Below are 20178 nucleotides of genomic sequence, written 5' to 3'. Positions count from 1 at the left end.
CAAACATTTTCATCCTTTTTAGTGATGATTTCTGTTATCAATTTGCGTATTTTTGAAGGTTCCCATCAATGGTGCCAATGTATTCCACCTCCATCCTCTCTGAAATCTCTTGTGCCCTTGTGTTTACGTGGCCAAAGTGCAATATCTGATGCAAAAACGTGCTATTTCACCCCTCAATTTACTTTATTGCACTTGTCCTGCGTCCAAGGATAGCATTTCTTAACTGCACTGTAACTATTCGACACACACACACTCACACACACAAAGCACACCTGGGGAAACATTCCTCGGGGGAAGTCATCAATCAGTTTTATGGCTTTCTCTGGGAAAGTTTCCTCCTCTCCAATCAAGCGTCTTCCCTCCCTCCACCCTCCGTCTCGATTCTCCTTCTTATATTTCCATCTGTATCAGTTTTGGTTCACATCTGAGAACGATCCTCTCCAGCCAATTAACTTCAACCGTTTTTCTTCGTCCACCGAGGGATAATCGGAGCAAACTGCAGAGTGAGGTCTTTGCCTGGACGATATACAAGATAAGACTATTACAACTGGATTTCCTCTGTGTACTCAATTTGCCCGCCAGTGGGAATAAATGTAAATTTAGAGGATCTCCAGAAGGTAAATAAAAGAAGTTCACAACAAGACTTTAAATGTTGAACAAAGTCTTACAATTCTAGTTTTATTTCAAAGAGCAATAACTGCCTTTCAAGTAGAAGAATCCACTTGTCTCTAAATCAGAGGGACTTGTTTGAGGAACTGTTTCCCCTCAAGTGTGTAGAAACAACAAATACAGATAAATGATAGAATTGTTTATTTTCAAATGAACTAAGGTTGCCATCAATGGATTTGAATGTGGAAGGAGTATGTATTGGTACTTAAAGACCCTGAAAACCAATTAACTTCTCATCATGTGTAACAGGATCCTACAAGAACATAACATTTTCAGCCAAAGATTTATTTTCTTAATTGAGAGCTGTTGATTTTGTAAAATATATTTCTGTCTGAACTATTCTAGCTAATTTTAGATGCATCAGTGCCTTTAGGGTCATTGGAATTGCATTACATTTCAGATAAAGCTGCTATAGAATTAAGCATTGTTTCTCCAAACTTTAAATTATTTATATTAGTTAAATATTGTATATACTTGTTATTTCCAGGGGCTTCAAATAAAAGCAGCTATTAAACAGACTGCAATACTAGTACTGTGAAAATGTATGGAAGTATTTAAAGAAAATGTGCAAAATAATTTACTTCAGATTGATACATGATTATTGTTTTATTATGTTGACCATTATTGTTATTTGTATGTTTTAATCATTAGAGCAAAAGTAGAAAATGTTGGCTGACGATAATTTAGCCTGTTGAAAATTGACTGTGTGATATTCAACATGGAGTGGTGGTCAAAGTGACATTATCAATACAAAATAACCTGGCAATGAAATTAAAATGCTTAATACTTAACAATGGCCTCTGTAATCGTTTTTCTTATTTTCTCTTTTATTTTAATATGATTTTTTGAAAGCCATAAAATCACAATATATAGAGTAACTTTTTAGCCTAGACTCAGTTTGAAAAAAAACCCTCCTTGTTTGAGTTTGATACATGTTGCCATGTTTGGCAGAGGTGCTCTGCAGGATGTGACTCCTCTGGAGGTGGGAGCACTTGGCTCACTTCAGTTATACTTTCAGCTACTATAAGAAGAGACGCACCTCCCAGCTGATCCCGTTCATTTATCTTCCTCCTCCCTCCCCCTCCTCCTCCCCCCCCCCCCCCCCCCACTGCCCGGTGTGTTGCCCCCTCTCTCTCTCGGTAGTTTCTGTCTTCAGCTCTTCTCCGCAGACGCGCTGGAGCTGGATGTCCGGACACTTGCTGCTGCGCTTCTCTAAATGATCCGGAGAAGTGAGGAGAAGGAGAATCACTGGGACGCACATGGTGAGCTCATTTTGTCCTCCCTCTTTCAACAAAAGTGTAATTGCTTTTGCAGTTGTGGGTACTTGAGGGGTTTGTAAAGTTTGATCTGACGTTAAAGTCGCACGTAATGAGTCGTGCGTAAAATGTGACCTTCCGTTTTTTGACACCGAGTGTAAAATACAAGGCATGAATAACAGAAATGTATTTGCAAAACCTTAATATATTCACATTTATCAGCATACAAATCAATGTATCATTTGTATTTTGAGTCTGACGTATCAATAATTTTCAACAGGGACCAAGCAGCCTGATGTTTGTTTTCTTAAATTAACTAAGAAATCCAGCCGATATGCATCTGTCTTTTTTTATTCTACGTTATTATATATTATAAAAACATAAATATTTGGTTGTTTACATTTATACTACTTTAATAGCCTCTTCAAGCGCTTAGCCATAGTAGAAAAAGAGGATATTATACGTTTCCTGTACTTATATTTTATACATTGTAATAATACATTTAAAGATGACCCTTTACTTTAAAAATAAGGACTGCATTTCCTTTGAACTCCTTTATTTTAATAACTTTCCTGTACACGTTGTTAATTCACGTGGCCTTAGCACAATAAATCAATTTTAAAAAGCAATTATCAACCAAATAGTTTGACGTTTTTTGTACTGTTGCGAAATGAATAAAGAAAGTCACGTGAAAAACATAAAAGAAAAATAGTATTGTTATTTTAAACAAGTTAGACTTTAACTTTGCAAATAAAGCCCTAACGCTAAACAAATACAAGCCTATCAAGATGTAAAAAAAGAACATCTGCTAAGTTTTCAGATCAAACTGCGATAGCGTAACTCTGTAAATATTAGTGTTCCTCTCTGCGAGATAAAGCTAAATTGACTGCAGCCAATTTGTGGCTAACAAGTGCAATTAGCTGCAGAATGAAAGCAATTACACTGCGGGCTGCACTGTTGGCTCCTGCCAAAGTAATCAGCCTAAATATGATAAACATTCATGTCTAATGAACCGTGGGCAAGTGAATCATTATTCTCAGGTCTAATCAATGAAACGCCCGCAAAGTGCGTGTGACTGCGGGCTGTTTTTCTTCTGAGGTCCGGCTGTAGTTGATTAACTTTCCTAAAATCCCTCTGCATCACTTGTATCAAGAGAAATATATTTGCTTTAATAGACCCCGTTCTCCTTTTCTAATGCAGTTTTATAGTTGGGCCTGGGTGGTTATAATTTAACATTTAATTCAAAGCAGGCATTTCCTTTTTCTAATGTTTCAATGATAAATTAGCCAACAAAAATCATGGGTGCTTTTTATTTGTTTTTGTGCTCATAAAGGGGGCAGAGTATTTTGGTGTTTCCTTTTTCCTCTTTATTAACCCCCTGTATGACATTTTGTGGATTTAATTGCCACGCAATTACAGCCAGGGGCCTTACTTTTATTTCTATCATGCCCGGGGTTGTCTTTGGCGTGACTGCAACATGAAATCACAGTGATTTCATTTCCATCTGTTTTTCAATATCAACATGTGAAGCTAGATCTGCCGGAGAGCGGCTTGCCAACTTGTATGAGGCCGTAAAGGGGAGGGGGAGGATTGACAGGAAACTTTTAAATATCAAGTGGGTAACATGTGTTTTTTTATTCAAAAATGAAGTGAGCAGTGGCTTATGGGTCGATGAAGAGGTAGAGACACCCTGTATGTGTGTGTGGAGTTGGCTCCTGGGGGCCTCGCACATCCACTGGGTGTTTCGTTGGAGGTGCAAACGTGAAGGACAGAGGCCTTTAGCTACAAGCAGTGATAATCCATTTTGTGCTGTCTGACGCTTTCACCTCCTGGGCTGCCCCACTAAAATTAGATTATTACACCTAAAACAGAACTCGTGGAATCCGCTCCGTGTGGAATAACACACAGATGGGCTTCAACTGTGCAGGCAGGAATGCGGTTTGAGAATACAGACCGCATACGTAGCCTTTCTCTTCTCACCCCGAAAGCCCAGTGTTGTATTTCTGACCGGCTGAGGACAATTGCAAATTAACAAAGGTGTCAGTTTGGTAACATGCCCCGACAGGTGCCTCGGTTCAGCTTCAAACATGTAGGCTATAAGAGAGAGGGCTTATATAATTGATCATATTTATTTAAAGGATGTGTGTCTTAGAGCAGAGATCCAATGAAGAACCCTGGGTAATCTTCCTGGTGACTCCATCAGTCAGATGAAACTGTCTCTGTGTTTATTTGTGGAAACCACAATTAGGCGTTTGAAACTCACCACAGAGCAGGAAAGCGATTTGAATTGAACATGTTTGCCTCCGTCCTGCTGGCCAGTGCTGCTTGCCCATGACGAGGAATGTTAAATTGTGTGAGACAGGCCAAATGCAGCTCATCTGCGCACCAGAGCAGCTCCAGACCCAGACAGGCCCACAGCTCCAAAGTGTGAACAGGCCAAAGAGTTAACAGGTAGCACGAGAGAATACCACACACACAACAGGTTTCCTCGCTCTATTTTCATAAAGCCCTAATTTAGCTAAATCCCAAAAGATGAAAAGGATTGAGAAAGTGAAAATGTAGTCCAAACACAGAAAGAAAGTCTATATTTTCTCTTTTATGATGTTCCAATTAGAAAAACACTTATCCCATAACAACAGCAATTATCAATTAACCCTAAGTTGGAGACCATAGGGTATACAGCCAAATAAAAATCTCCTTCTTGGTCTTTCTCCAATTTCCGTTCATTCTTATCTCCACCCCGGACGTTAGAGAACGTTTTCTGTTGGTTTATTTGTTGGCAGAAAGATAAGGGAAAAACTACAGGCCAGATTTTTATGAAACTTTGTGGAAGGTTGTAGCATCGGTCAAGAAAGAACCCATAAAATGTTGAAGCGGGGTGGATACACGCTCCATTTTTCTCCGAAGGAAACGGCCTTGGTGGAAGTATATGCTCTCCGATTGCCCTTCTAGTTCTCATGGGAATCAAATTTCCATCCAACAACCCCACCATAAAAATATAGTACAAGTAGTATAGTATCGACTCCAACAAGTATTTTATATCTGCAATTAATCTAGATCACTTTGCTACGGTATGGTTTCACTTTGATATCCACAAAAAAAATCTGTGTCAAAAAAGCTCCATAAAATCAAATTTGATCCAAGCTGTAATTCAATGAATCATGTCAACTTCCAATAGGTTGAATATTTATGGCCACTTTCTATGCATACATTTATTTTAGTTTTCAGCCTTTACCAATCCATAAAAGATTAGTTTCTCCTCCAGACATTTATCTCAGCTTCATAAAGAATAGAAATAGAGTGGTATTAGGAAAGAGGGACTAGAGAGCACGAACATGAGCGCCGCTCTCTCAGCTCTCCTCTGTTCGACTATGCTGTAAACATGCCCTCAGGTTGTCAGCAAGTATTTTTCCAGCCCCTTGCCAGCCAAGCATAGCTGCTTCTAAAGATCACCCGCCGGAGATGTTGATCTCATCTTACCACTATTTTGGCTGTTTAAGCTTTTTTTAAACATAGAGATTGCTGCCAAGTCACTTCACAACGTAATGTTATTTTCAAATGGAAGCATATATGTTTTGTAAATTACACCTCAATTTGAGTTCTTGAGAAAAGAAAAAGGGGTTGATGGCCTCTTTCAAACACGTGCTATTTGTAGTCAATATGCAGAAGAATAGGTGGGAAATATCAAACAGGTCTTTACAAGTAATAAAGCAGGTCTTCAACATGTTCTTCCGACACCCTGGCCGTGTGAATTTATTGAAAGCGGCAGAGAAAAAACGTTGAAACCATATCCGGTGGGTTACAGTGCGGTTCCAGACAGATGATCTAGTTACGGCAGAAGAGAAAGTCCTAGCCTGGAGGGGCGCATTAAAAACCTCAGGGGCCTCTCTGGGATGAGCATCCATTTATCAAAGTGGTTGTAATGGGCCTATGTTTAATTAGTCATGTAATGTGACAAAGACAAGAGCAAGTGCATGTCATGGGAATGTTAAACAACCACCCCCTTTCTACACGTCCAAACCCTGAACCTCGCCTACGCCCTGTCATCATTCCTCATCCAGAGCGAATCCTTCCACCACGTCCCAGAATCCTCTCATAACCTATACCCTGCTCATAATCTTTGACACTGTCTTGTCTTAGTATACAGCCAGAGCATTGACACTGAGTGAAACCAGAGACCTAATTAATCATCAGATCAACTGATCCCTAAGTCCTGCTTTTTATCAGTGCGTTCAGGTTCCCATGGGGCATGTCTTGACACGTCAGGAATGACCGGCCGAGGCATTTCGGACCCCAGGAATGTGGCTCGTTGGCACCAAGGTCACAGTCAGACAGCTCATCGCGACGTTCGTAGCTTGTAGCGTTTCCTGTAGCAACACCACAAAAAAGGGTCGCCCGATATGCCTGATCTTGGCTTTTGTCCTCACTGGGTTTGGCAGATCAACTTTCTAGCAAGTCTTTGCTTCGGGAGGTCAGGAGCGGAGGAGTTTGTCCAAAGCAGCTGAGGGAGTGCCACGGCCTCCTCGCAGGCCCCTCAGAGCTGTGTGGTCCCTGAGGGAAGCCTCATATTTCGGTCGTTGGCTAATTGAGCGGGATGACGAGGCCGGAGAGGCTCTCAGCCCTGTCCTCTCCTACGGGTTTGGTTTATGCAGCCCTGCTGACTTTGCTGTCAGTGTCAAACGCTTGTTAGGACATCATCAATCTCACAGCAGTTAAGAATATTCCCAGAGCAGAATGAAGGGGCCAGGTGATAAATTGACAGGAAGACGTAAGAGCAGAAGTAAAATAGTTTGGAACCCTAACCCTAGTTATCGATGAGAAAAGGACAGTCCTCTCAAGAGAGAAAATAATCAATGATCGATTATCAAATGAGTGAAAAGCAGCAGGTGTTGAACTGTCTTTGCAAGAAACAAATAGCCCTTGTTGGGAATGTGCCTCAGGGCTTCATGTGAGCGGTAAAAACAATGAATCACTTGTTCCAGAGAAAGCTAATGCATTGTTCGTTTTGTCATGCCAAAATTAACGCTCTAGGGTATCAAATCTTGACAGAGCAATAAATTACACTCATCACCAGTTGTAAGAGACGGGAAGGGATTTGTTCTAGGATTGGACGTATACAAGTCCGTGTTTGTCTTAACCACGGAAGTATCCATGTAGGGGCTTAAGCCGAACACACATTTAAAATCTATAAATCATTTCTTACCATCCTCAAGACTAATCTCCAGCTCCTCCTCTTCCCTTCCCTCATTTCATTCTGTCTTTTTTCTCATTCCCTCTTTGCTACCCTTCACACAGCTCATGCTCAGGCCCCTTCCTCGCCTGCAGCACTGACCGACGGTAAAATGATTTGAAAAGGAGAGCCATAAACGTGATGGATGTGGTCCAGCTCAGGGTTTAGCCCCAGCTGTCGGGCATGTTTTTTGTCATTTCAGACAGACCCGCTGGGTGTGCGTCCTTCTTCAACCACTCTTCCCCGGGGTTGAGGGGAGTTTAAAGACAAATATGTTCTTAAAAGTTGTCATGGTCACGGGTTCAAACCAGTGGCCCACACTACTGTGAAGATGAGAGATTACATTTTTATGGGATGAGGTCTTTACTGGCATCTACCGAAAGCCTATAAGGTGCCGTTGAAGTGGTGCAGTGAGCTGGTATCGTGTGTTTTCAATAAAGGCACAGGTGGTCTATCTTAAATTTCCCTCTTTGGATTTAAAGCAATTTATATAAATCAATCAGTTTGCATTTTTTTGTTTTATGATCTAGCTCCCATGGGTTCCTCCTAAAATATATATTTTTTTAAATCTTCCACAGGCTCGATGACATGATGTTCCTGTCCTTTTCCCCTCCCCCTTCCACTTCCACTCCTTTCTTCCCTGTTTTCCTTCTGCTCCTTCTTTTCCTTCCTTCGTCCCTCGTCTCCTCTTCCCTTTCCCACACCCCGTTGAGCTGGACCTCGCCTCATGACCCCTGCTACTACCTTGACGGTCGACCGCGACACTGCCTGTCTGAGTTCATCAACGCCGCCTATGGAATCCCCGCCGATGCTAGCCACTCGCTACAAGCACATGACCACGACAGCAACATCTCCAGCTTAACGGACCTCCACAACCCCCACAACCTCACCTGCTGGATGGCTCGCGGAGGACCTGACACCGGAGAATGGGCCATCACGCTACCTCTGGGCCGCCGCTTTGAGATTACCTACATAAGTTTGCAGTTTTGCCAACACGGGGAGCCATCGGACCCAATCTCTATCTCGATCCTGAAGTCCATGGACCACGGGCGCTCCTGGAGGCCGATGCAGCACTACTCCAACGACTGCCTTGGGAACTTTGGGTTGCCCTCCCAGACAGTGGCCCAGACGAGGCAGCAAGAGACGGAGCCCCTCTGCTCAGACCCTCGTCCTTTACAAAAGCAGAGGGGTGGCATGGTGTTAGCCTTCTCCACCCTGGACGGACGGCCATCTTCTTCTGACTTTGACTACAGCCACACCCTCCAGGACTGGGTGACGGCCACAGACATCCGAGTGGTCTTCCACCAGGTGTCCAAAGCACCCAAGATAGTCAACTCTGATAAGAAAGGGGAAGTGCGATGGCGGGATAGTGTAGAAGATGACAGAGGGACTGGGCTTCTGAGGTGGAGACCGGGCTACAAGGGGCGCACTGGAGATCAGGTGGACAAGTTAAGCACAGACAATACACTGGGAATTTTCGACGGAGATATAAGGGGGAGGAACAAAGGGGAGAAAGTGGACAAACACCCAAGGAGGGGTCATTATAAAGAATCAGGGCAAGACGAAGATGGACACAATGTGACCAGCAAAGAAGGTGAGGATAGTTTCAGCACGGACACGCTCACTTCTTCAAAGAAAGGCGGGAAAGCCAGAGGGCGTGGCCGCAAGAAGGAAAACAATCCTTGGCTACCTTGCCCCAATGGAGGTTGTACTTGGACAGTTGAGGGGCGGAGCAGGAACAACAGGGGGAGGGAACTGAGGAAGAGGAGGAACAATAACCTCAACGCAAAACAAAGCTCCAGGAATCTGCAGTTGGCCCCACCCTCTGCTCTCCGACCTCCTCTGGCGCTTTCGGACCTGCAAGTTGGCGGCAGGTGTAAATGCAACGGACACGCTTCCAAGTGTCGCCGTGACGACACCGGAAAGGCAGTGTGTGTGTGCGAGCATCACACAGCAGGACCCGACTGTGATGTGTGTGAGGATTTCTACTGCGACCGACCGTGGCATCGAGCTACACCCACGCACCCAAACCCCTGCGTTGGTGAGTCCTGCACCCTGTTGCTAAACTATGAAAAATGATGAAAACTATGAATTCTGACAAATAAACTGAAAATAAAACCAAGGCTACAAGAAAAACAACCAAAAAGCATAGGGTAGTATGATAATGTAAGTGTGACATGTAGGTTATACTTCTTATTTGTTTCCTTTTCCCAAATACTTAAAAGGTATAGCAATAAGAATATCCAGAAATATATTGAAAAAACATTCAAAAAATCATAACAGATCTCACATTTCCCATAATTCAACTGGATAGGGTCTTCAGGTGGACCCTCACTTGGAGTTAAACACTCATGTCGGTCAATCTCAACTCTGACAATTTGTAACGCAAGCTTTCTGTTTTATATGAGCCCTCTCTCAATTCAAGGTTAGATGACATCATTGGGGTTATAGTACTCCTCAAGACAAATATGAATGACTTCTGATTATGTATGCTTGCATTTCTTTTCTGTTTTAAAACCCTTGAACCCTCCAAACAGTGGATGTGATACCTTGTGATTTCCTTCCTTTTCCAGCCTGTGAGTGTAACGGCCACTCAACCAAGTGCCGCTTCAGCATGGAGGTGTTTCAGCAGTCGGGCCGGCACAGTGGAGGTGTGTGTCAGAAGTGTCGGCACCACACGGCCGGACGACACTGCCAATACTGCCAGAACGGATACACCCGCGACCAGAGCGTACCAATGAGCCACCGCAAGGCCTGCCAACGTAAGTCACCAAGTGTGTGTGTGTGAGTGTGTGTTTACTGGCTTAATGGGAAGAAGGGAGTGTATTCTTGTTTGTGCATCTGTGCATATCCATGGGGTGAATAACTTAAATTACTAACTGCATTCCTGGTAGATGAAAAGCAAATCGTAGTGTGAGCGACAGTGTTTATGTCCGACTGACTGAATGCATGTAGCTGTGTGTGTGTGTGTGTGTGTGTGTGTGTGTGTGTGTGTGTGTGTGTGTGTTTACATGCAAACTGTCTATGTGTGCGAGCGTACAGAAGTGTTTATGGCGTGGTTACATTGTGAGAGCCTGCAGCTATTCCTGTTAGCGATACGTACGAAAAAAACACACAAACCCCGCTGAGCTGCCACCTGTATCCCCATCGTTACCACTGGTTGGCATCTGCTGTGACCCCTGACCTTTGACTGGTCACATGTCCTAAGTGACTGTGACACTCTGGCATGCTGCATTGAACACAAGCCCAATATATCCAAAGTTAATGGGCTCTCTTTGAGCTTGACACACGAACAGGGATGAAGAAAAATATGAGCTATGATTGAATATCAACATATTCTAGCACTTTGTATACATGAAACAATAGCAAATTCATATCCTCCCACTCACAGGCTTACATCTCAGCTTTAATTTATCGAAGATATGTTTCACCGAGTTACCCTTGAGAGGCCTATTACTCATTTTCCCCAGTCAGGTTATTTGGACTCATTGTAAGGATTTGTGTAAATATTACCAGAGCGTGAACAGATCTGCTGAAGTGTGGCTTCCTCTCTCTCATCTGTCTTGTCTCATTGGGCCTCATCCCATGATAGTGGTGGTAAATAAAAAGCTTTGCAATGTGAACCACGGCAAATCGAGGCAGAAATCATTATACAGCATCACATAAGCCAACATTAGGAGACAAAATATGACAAAATATTAAGACAAAGGATATTGGTATTCATCTATATGCTAAAATGCATAACCAAACAAATCATGCCGTTGTGTGACATCCATGATGAAAGCTCTATGGAGGAATTAGCATGTGTTTACCCAACAAGAAAGCTACAAAATAGCCATGGTGTTAGTTAAGGTATTTGCTCAAGGACATTCCCTTAGGACAGATGCTGTCAAGCAGGATTAAACTCGGGTCCTGTCACTGATGGATGGTCTTCTTAATCCTGTTTACTGTCCTTTGTGCAACAGTCACAGATGTGTTAGCTTAATATATATTTAACTTGCTTCCTTGTTGTTGAAACCTGATGCACGATGCTCTACAATGCCAGGGCAACCTAACCAAAAAGCTTGCTTATATCCTTGCCTACTTCAAATGTCTACAAATGAAACATATTCGCATGTGGAAACTCCCCAGTGCAATTTCATTCCTTTACGATTGGCCTCTGAAAGCCTTTTCTTGGTATCTGAAGCAACCACAAAACTACTTCTAAGAATCTGCACTAAACAATATTGAAAAATGTCAAAAATGGCTCAAATCACAAGGCAAAATGTGAGAGGCATCCCTCGTAGTGACAAACCCATCTTTAACAAAGTAAATATTGATTTACAGCTGTGAGAACGAGTCAACACATGCTTATATTGCTGCATGTCTGTTAATGCTTGATAAAACTTATTTTTGCTAACATGTCACCTCCATTTTGAGTATGTTTTGCTGTGCCAAAGTGGCCAAAAAAAAAACTAACAATTGTTGCTGTATCCACCTTCAGAATACTTTTTTACTTTACTTCCTATTTTTGTAATTCCCTAATCACCTTGTTCTGCCTTTCAGCATGTGAGTGCCATCCTTTGGGAGCAGTGGGTCGATGGTGTAACCAGACATCAGGTCAATGTCTATGTCGAGAAGGGGTGACCGCCCCCCGGTGTAACCGCTGTGCTCCGGGATACAAACAGGGCAAGTCCCCTCTGCGGCCCTGCATACGTAAGTCACCTATCAGTAATAATATATGACAATCATATGGTAGTTGTCTCTGTGAAGCACCAACAGCTTTTGGAGAAGAGGGCCCCCGAATTCTGGGGCACAACAGCAAACATATCGTCGTAGGAATACCGAGTACTTTTATTATATATGGATTTTGAGTCTTAACTTCTCTACAAACAATGTTGTCTCTGCCATTGATGCATGCCACCCTGCTCAAATGAATCACAGACTTGTAATAGCTTGATGTCACTCATAATTAAGTGACCTCTTTAATTTCTCCTTCAAACTCATTTGCTTGTGGCCTAAATGGATTAAACCTCCTATCAAGCTCTCTAAACCTTTATCGAGTGGTAGCTCAATATAAAAGGGGCCGCTGCTGTCCAGACTAATTTGGCCCAATCCCCCAGCGTGTCCCCTTGTCATCATCCCTAGAGACGGTCTCTATAGCAGCGTTAACTTGAGCTGACCGCTACAGGGAAACCTCATCTCCAGCTGATGTGGGATCAGCGTCAGATCAAGTGGATTGTTTCTACTCATATCTCTGTGCCTGGCTAGCACCGAACTTCAGCCATGAGCGCTAATCCACGTGTACTTCCCTGGCTAATCGCGTGAGTGCCGACAACTACACAGGCACTGCGGTGTGTAAGCCCCAATCAGGTGACATAGGAAGCCAGCAGGGCGAGCTTCACACCTGTTGTACAGCTCAAAAAGCCCCCCATCACAGGGCCCAGACTCATAACTCTCCCAGTGAAAGGAGTGTGTGAAAGAAAACCTTGTTTGTTTTTACTGCCAGACCATCTCAGGCTATGTATAGCATCCCTTACCCCCTACCACCACCTTTAACACCCCGCCTCTCATCAGACAGACCAAAAGGCACGCAACCAACAGGCCAAACTGTAAAGTTAGCCCCCGCTGAACCAAGTCTGCACAGCATGGACATTATTGCGATATGACCAATGTTGGCAAATTAACTCAAACACGTTTTGCAACAACTTTTTTGCTGCTTGATACAAGAGAAATGCTTGCTTTCCATGAGAGCATTTAATTACCGTACTATGTGGGTCTGAATTGTCTGCAGTCAACATCATTGATATCACTTCAACCAATAAGTACAAATGAATTGAGCACGAAATCTGTTATTGTATTTGTTTTCCCCAAGTTGCAATATGAATAAATATCACAATGTCAGATTTTCCAATATGGCAAAGCCCAACAATGAACCTGTCATAAGGGGTGAGTAAGGCAATGCAGTATAAAGGAAAGGAGGCATGTTTAAAGTAAGAACAAAAAGCTTCAATAAACTAAAGCTGCTACCAACAAAAACACAAAATCTTAAAGAGCAGGCCAGGTCAAACAAATGGAAAGTAGCAAACAAAAGTGAGGAACAAACCAGGATGACACAACAAAGAGCTAAATCCAAAGCTAGGAGATCACACACAGGTGGAAAGAATCAGGGCGGGGCTACTAATTACAAAGGAGGGAAAAACACAAAGACAGGAATATAAAAACAAGAAAATACATTTCAAAATAAAACAGGAAACATTTAACACAAAAACCAAGATCATGACAGAACATCTGTAGCCTATCCATACTTAAAGGTGGGGTAGGTAAGTTTGAGAAACCGGCTCGAGATACACTTTTTGTTATATTCCATGGAATGCTCTTAACATCCCGATAGCAATGAATATCTTAAGTGCTTTGACAAAAAATCCATAAAAAAACGTCATCTGTGGAAGCCGTAATACTGTAAAAAGCACGACCAATCATTTTAGCTGGCCCGGCTAAAATAACTGGATGGCCTACCTGCCTGTCAGCCTTCCATCTGTGCACAAACTTATCTCGTGCCCTCATTGGTCATGTGCGCGTTCGTGTGTGTTGGAGGAGGGGCTCTGTAAGGAAGTGGCAGATTTTCTCCGGTTGTGTATTTTCAAATTCTAGCGATCTCGAGCCGGTTTCTCAAACTTACCTACCCCACCTTTAAGAAGCTTACAGAATAATATATATTATCAAGATGAAGAAAAAAGAAAGGCAAACTAGCCAGCCAAGGAGAGGGAATTAATTAAGGTAAAGCCAGCTGGTGAGATAGCCATTGCTAGCTTTAGCTGAAGCTAAAACAAAATGTGCTTTTTACTTACTGTTATCTGTAAAACAAAAATATCAGTTTTGATCTTGATAATTCAGCAATTAATTTTACAGAAAAACATTAATGGAGCTTTATCTATATAAAACAATGAAGGAAGTAAACCCCAGGTGAAGGTATTAAACATAATGTTAGCTAGCTCATGTTAATGTAGCATTCCAGGCAAGCTGAAATAGATTGCAAAACACTTATATTTAATTCTTATCACTCAAAATGACATTTATTTTATGAATCAAAGTGATTACCATGGGTAATATTTAAGCTGTATATTAACACATGTAAAAAACACTGCATTTTCTCTGATGATTACGTCTGAGTGCAGTTTTCACATTTGGTCTTGTTGTCTTGTATACAGATATTTCCTAGATGTATCATAATTTTTACATTTTTATACTGTATTTTTAAGGCAATAATTAGTAGGCTACCGTAAAGATCTTAAACAATTCAAACCGCGCTGCTGACACATGTATTCTGCATTTACCTAATAATGACCCTTCACATACTGTAGGCCTATGTAATTAGACATACAAACACACAGCAGCTTCCTGTCTTTTAAAAGTGGGGGTGTAGGGTGTCACTGTCCCAGTTGTGTCAGAGAGGACAGGACGTGGACGGGGGAACGGAGTGTGAGCTTTGTAAAATATGGCCGCACTGTCACACACACACACTTTTACAAGAGGCCTGGATAATACACGTATGGTCCAGTTCAGCGTCAAACGCACAGTCAAAGCCACACTCTGTTCAACGTTTGAGACAAAACCATGCAAAAAGTGATGGCTTGACCTTATTAAAATACATAAAGTCAAGTTTGTGGCTGTGTTTAAGTGTGTTCTCCTTGGCCGTAAAAGGACCACACACACACGTTTTTGACACTTGCTTATCTTCTGTGCAGACATGCCCCACGTACCGAGAGGCATTCAAGCATAGCACACATAACACACACTCGCTCTGCAACAACCTGACAGCTCATGTGGGAATGCTGAAGCTTCTCTGTGTATCTTTTCCTGTCACCTGTCTGAAGCTTTGTTTATGTTTGCAGGAATTCAAGAGGTCGCTCCGACACCAGTGTTTCAACCTCAGTACAGCATAGGTGAGCAGATCTACAGGCTTAGTCCTCTGGTTGTATTTGGTATTTTATTCTGACTGTCCATATTTATTTTAGTCATGCTTTGGGTTATTTTACCTTGGAACAACTACTTTAAAAGGTGCTAGAATAAATGTGTCACCTTCCACTGTCATAATAACAAATGTATTCAATGTCCAATCTTTCTTTTTAACAAATTTGATGTCACCTCATGTACAGCATACACATTTTTCATACATCAAAACAAATCCCCCCCGCTCTAACTCTTTATGCAGCAGCTTACCACTCCCTCCTAGCGGCGGCTTGAGGAATGTCCCACCTGCTGCAGTGGGGGTCATCTGTTAGTCACAGGATACTGTGATGACAAATAGAAGCAGCCATATTGTAATTAGGGGGAAAAGACATGTGCTGATATGCTTGCTATGAAATGATACCCTTTCATTTGATGCATTCTCTCTCTCTCTCTCTCTCTCTCCCCCCCTCTCTGTTGTAGCGGAGGAGTGTGTTTCATACTGCCAGCCTTCTCAGGGCAAAGTCAGAATGAACTTGGAGACCTATTGTCTGAAGGACTTCGGTTGGTGTCATGTTTTTTTATTTGTTAACGTGTCAAAAATGAGCTATAATGTACTGTTTTTCCTTCTTCACTTTGCTTCCTTTTTTTAACCCACTGTAAATCTCATGAGTGAAACCACATTTGGGTCACAACAACACACACACAATAATATTAAAAGTAAGTATAAATTGCATTTCTGTCTTTCTCAGTGCTGAAGGTGCAGGTGCGTGGGATGGAGCGTTCAGGTCCCTGGTGGCAGTTCTCCATCTCGGTCCAAACCGTCTTCCGGGCAGGGTCCAAATCCCGCATCCGAAAGGGCCAGCAGTCCCTCTGGGTCCCCGACCGAGACCTGGGCTGCGGCTGCCCCTCCCTCCACGTGGGTCGGACCTTCCTGCTGATCGGTGCGGAGGAGGGGGAGCGGGGCTTGGGCCCGGAGGAGAGTCGCCTGGTGGCGGACCGCTCCACCCTGGCCCTCCAGTGGCGGGAACACTGGAGCCCCAAACTGAGGGGCTTCCGGGGGCAGGACAAGAGGGGCCACTGCCCGCCGAAATCCCCCCACGAGCACCACCATCACAGGGAGCGAACAAACCCCCAGTCTGGGTACATCCCCCCTCACCTGCTGACTGAGAAACAAAGAGAGGACACACACGTGGACACACACATAGAGGACACTCAAACATCAGTGGTGCCACACACACAGGTGAAACACACAGAGGAGACCCCATCGCCTACCCCCACTCTAGTTTGCTCCACTCAAGGTCCTGTTCACAGAGAGACATAAAAACAAGAAATGCACGGCTTCAGAGTTTTATATTTTTACAGAAAGTTTCAGGAGGCATGACTTTTGCTTCCTCAGCCTGGACAAACTCCCCTTCACATATACACACACACACACACACACACACACACACACGCACACACAATAACAGCTGTAATATGACGTTCAAATTAATATCTAAAGCTGTGAAGAGACAGTGGCTATATGTATGTGGGTTTTATTGGAGGGTATTTGCCAACTGATCAAAATACACACAACTTGTGCCATGTGAAATATATATGTAAGAATGTTCATATTTTATACAAAAATTATTATTGAAAATGAAAGACGGACACATTTTTCCGACTGTAATAGAGGGCTGTTTTCGTCTAATAAAGATTTTTTTTTAAAAGATTGTTTTAATCATATTTATGTATCGTGTAGCACAAACACAAATAAGAGATAACTGAATAAATAAATTAAATAAATACAAATAAAAGTGACAAATGCAGTCAATGCTGATTCATTACTGTGATGTTTTCTTTTTCAAATAAAATAATAAATGAAGAAAAGTGGCCATGTTTTTTATATAGCATTTTATTTAATTTGTTGATATAAGTCGTACAACAGAAGAAACATTACAAATATAAAATTGTACTGAAATAGCTTTGCAATATTTCCAAACTCATTTTGAATATTGGTTCGTCTTTTTTAGGTTTTTCCTTCTTCATGTGTGTGTTAGTAGTCGGTCAAATATGTACGTACGTACACACACACACACACACACACACACACACACACACACACACACACACACACACACACACACACACACACACACACACACACACACACACACACACACACACACACACACACACACACACACACACACACACACACACACACACACACACACACACACAACCTTTAATTCACACTATACATTATTTGAGAAATGTGACACTATCTACAATCTGCCCCTAATTGGACAGCTGACAAAGAGACCAAACAAACTTCAGCCTTATTTTCTCATCAGATAGGCCTTGAGGAGCCCAGATATGAATCTAAAAAGCATCAGACCAACCTGTCGTCATGACTTCTGTTGCCATTTGGGAGATATGGCGTCATAGCCCAGGGGGAATGGTGGTGTTGAGGGTATATTAAGACAGATGGAGGAGCGCCCATTTGTTGAGCAGCCATGTTGTTTTGGTAGCAGCGGTGTCAGCGATTGGCTGTGCCACCGTGTTGAAGCTGTGAATGAAAATACAAAGTGAAAAATAGACTCGCTGACTGATGAACGCTTAGGACTGAACACGCAGTACACTCACTGCCTGTGTTTACTTTTTATACCCATGAGGTCCAAACATCTTCACCATGTTCTTTCAGCAGCTTCTTGGGGCCAACATAAACCAAGGGAGACCCTAGAAACTATACAGAAAAACAATTGTTTTAAGAATATTATTGTGATTATGTCATTTTGTTTCCTCAGGGCCCCCGAAATAAGTTAAAGCTAGTTTTGCAAGTAAATCACCAGCAAAATCCTCCAATATTAACACATTTATGACCTGTGGTCCATTTAGCTTTACAAAGTATTTTAGCGTCTATAAGCTAATTGTTTTGGTTCTCTCAGATAAACTAATCACTTTACTTTACATTAATCTGCTTTAAGGGGAAAATCTGGCTACATTTGAGTATCATAAACTTGCTGCGAAAATCCCAAATCCAAGGAAAATATCTTACTTTTTTCAAGGGAAAGTTATACTAACTTCTGGGTTAGCCTACAGCAGCACTCCATGTCAACGATGCAAACTCCTAAACATTCAAATAATTGAGAGAATTTATTTTATTTACTTTAACAGCCGTGACAAAGATATCCAAATAAAAAAACATGTTAACAGTACGACGCAGTAGCTGTAACAGTCATCATTTACGGTACACTGCAGCGTTACAGCTCACATCCGCACTTATATACAAACTTGGTGTGTTGGAGGGAGTAATGGGGGGTAGGGACTGACAGAGTGTGTGTGTCAGTACATGCACAATCATGTCTTGGAGGCCCTTGGAGTGTGTGTTTGTGTGTGAGTGTGTACGAAGCACCTGCTGCGTTGCTGCAGGAAGCACCTGTCAGCGGTCGTCTCCTCAGCCTCTGTCGACATGAGGGTTTGATCCTGAAACTCCCCAAACACACACACTTACACAGACACTAACAGACAACTTAAGCTAGCGGCGTGTTCTGCTGCGAAGCGCAATACACACTTTTCCAAGACACTGTGGACAAAGAAGCCAGGGCTTGCTGTGTTGGGGGCCATATTGAAAAGGGGGATCTTCTTCTTCTGAGTGTGTGGTATTATGTTTACAACCTGCTGAGGGTAGGTTTTACGAGAGGTGACTCCTCCCGCACTGCAGCCAGAGCCAAAGTTCAACTAGCCCTCTCGCAAACACAGTTTTATTTTTATCCTTTCATTTCCTTATTTTTTACTCTCACACGCACACACACTGCTAAATTCACTTCACTTTCAAAACTCTTTCTTCATACACAATTCAAAGTTTCTCATCCGAGATCTCAAGTCCAAGTTCAGCCGGTTTCACCGTCACACCGTTTTTCACGAGACACACACACACACGCACACACACATAGGGCTTCTGTTAACCTGAGAGGCAGAGGGTCAATCCCTGTGATCCGCAGCCTGCATGCCTTCCATACAGACACGCCGCCGACACAGCAACCCGACTCCCAGCTAGATTAGTGCTAATCAAGCATGGCACAGCTCCGGGCAGCGACACCATCACACACACATACGGTATACATGCTGCACTACAAACATGTGCACACCAGCGGTTCGACATTTTGCACAAATGATTGCTGTTTTTGCATCTACAAACAGTTTAAATGTAGATAATATACATCCCAAACAATCATTCATTGGGAACTCTGATCAGCTTGTGTGTACAAACTGTGAAAAGACTGTAATTATAGGAAACATTTCACTGAGAATTTCAAGATAATGAAAAAAACGTACTTACAGTCAGCTCCACCGGAGGAGGGTCAGTATGATATACTGTATACATTTTATTTAGAGCGCTTTTCAAGATACTCAAAGACACGTTACAGGGTAAAAATTCATAGAAATATAATTTAAAGAACACACTTAACATATATAAAACTCAATATGGTATATATAGGGTTTACTTATGCTTTATCTAAACTAAATTCCAAACCATTTAGGTAGCATTTGGACAAGTAAGAGCCATGATAAACACAGGTCAAAAGTGTAAGTAAAATAGATGCTGAAAAGTGTCATTATTCAGGATAAAATTAAACATTGTTGAAGGGCTGTGAGTTTCTTTAATGGCATTTAAAAGTTCACAAATGTCTTGTTAGCTGAGGAAAGAGATTCAAAAAAGGCACATGGTCGGCTGAAAAACAATCCCAGTTTCTAAAAAAGAATAATTTTGGGTTCACCTGATCTTAAACCTAAAGAAATCTAGGTTAAATGTTGGTCTGTTAGGTCTATCTCCAAAATACGTGTATACAAATGACTCTACCACCATATGTTTCAAAGAATTTCCACATAAATAACATGGCTGTATAATCTCTGTAGACGAGACAGTCAGTGTGTGTGACTGTATGGAACAAGTGCTGTCCAGAAACTGACGTCTCCTGTAAAAATGTTCCCAGCAGCCCCAGGTGTGGACCAGTCGTCTGGTCCCGTCGTTGGTCACAAACGTCTGGGACGTCTCAGGCCTTCCTGGGCTTTGTAGTCTGTAGCCTGAACCTCATTTTGTCTTTG

General features: G+C 42.4%; 1 protein-coding gene and 1 long non-coding RNA gene across 3 annotated transcripts; one reads left to right on the top strand and one right to left on the bottom strand.

The window, feature by feature from the left end:
* The first annotated feature begins 444 nt into the window (after positions 1–444).
* On the top strand, positions 445–16834 carry ntn5 (netrin 5). 2 transcript variants are annotated; one of them, XM_034136789.1, is made up of 8 exons: positions 445–617; positions 1813–1931; positions 7734–9196; positions 9729–9917; positions 11701–11850; positions 15030–15080; positions 15568–15648; positions 15837–16834. In XM_034136789.1, exons 3-8 carry the CDS (start codon positions 7744–7746, stop codon positions 16406–16408), a joined length of 2496 nt encoding a protein of 831 aa, XP_033992680.1. In that variant the 5' UTR covers positions 445–617; positions 1813–1931; positions 7734–7743; the 3' UTR covers positions 16409–16834. The 2 variants fall into 2 exon arrangements, with proteins under 2 accessions (XP_033992680.1, XP_033992681.1); XM_034136790.1 differs by lacking the exons at positions 445–617; positions 1813–1931 and adding an exon at positions 7517–7601.
* On the bottom strand, positions 16347–18698 carry LOC117488060. The gene is made up of 3 exons (XR_004556498.1): positions 18485–18698; positions 17472–17638; positions 16347–16388 (listed from the first exon to the last, which is right to left on the bottom strand). It is a non-coding gene; the product is annotated as an uncharacterized LOC117488060 (long non-coding RNA).
* Positions 18699–20178: the final 1480 nt, after the last annotated feature.

This window comes from Trematomus bernacchii, unplaced genomic scaffold (genome assembly GCF_902827165.1).
Source record: "Trematomus bernacchii unplaced genomic scaffold, fTreBer1.1, whole genome shotgun sequence".
In the NCBI taxonomy this organism is placed as follows: domain Eukaryota; kingdom Metazoa; phylum Chordata; class Actinopteri; order Perciformes; family Nototheniidae; genus Trematomus; species Trematomus bernacchii.
The sequence above is the reverse complement of the archived record's forward strand: the minus strand, read 5'-3'. Positions and strand labels throughout refer to the sequence as shown.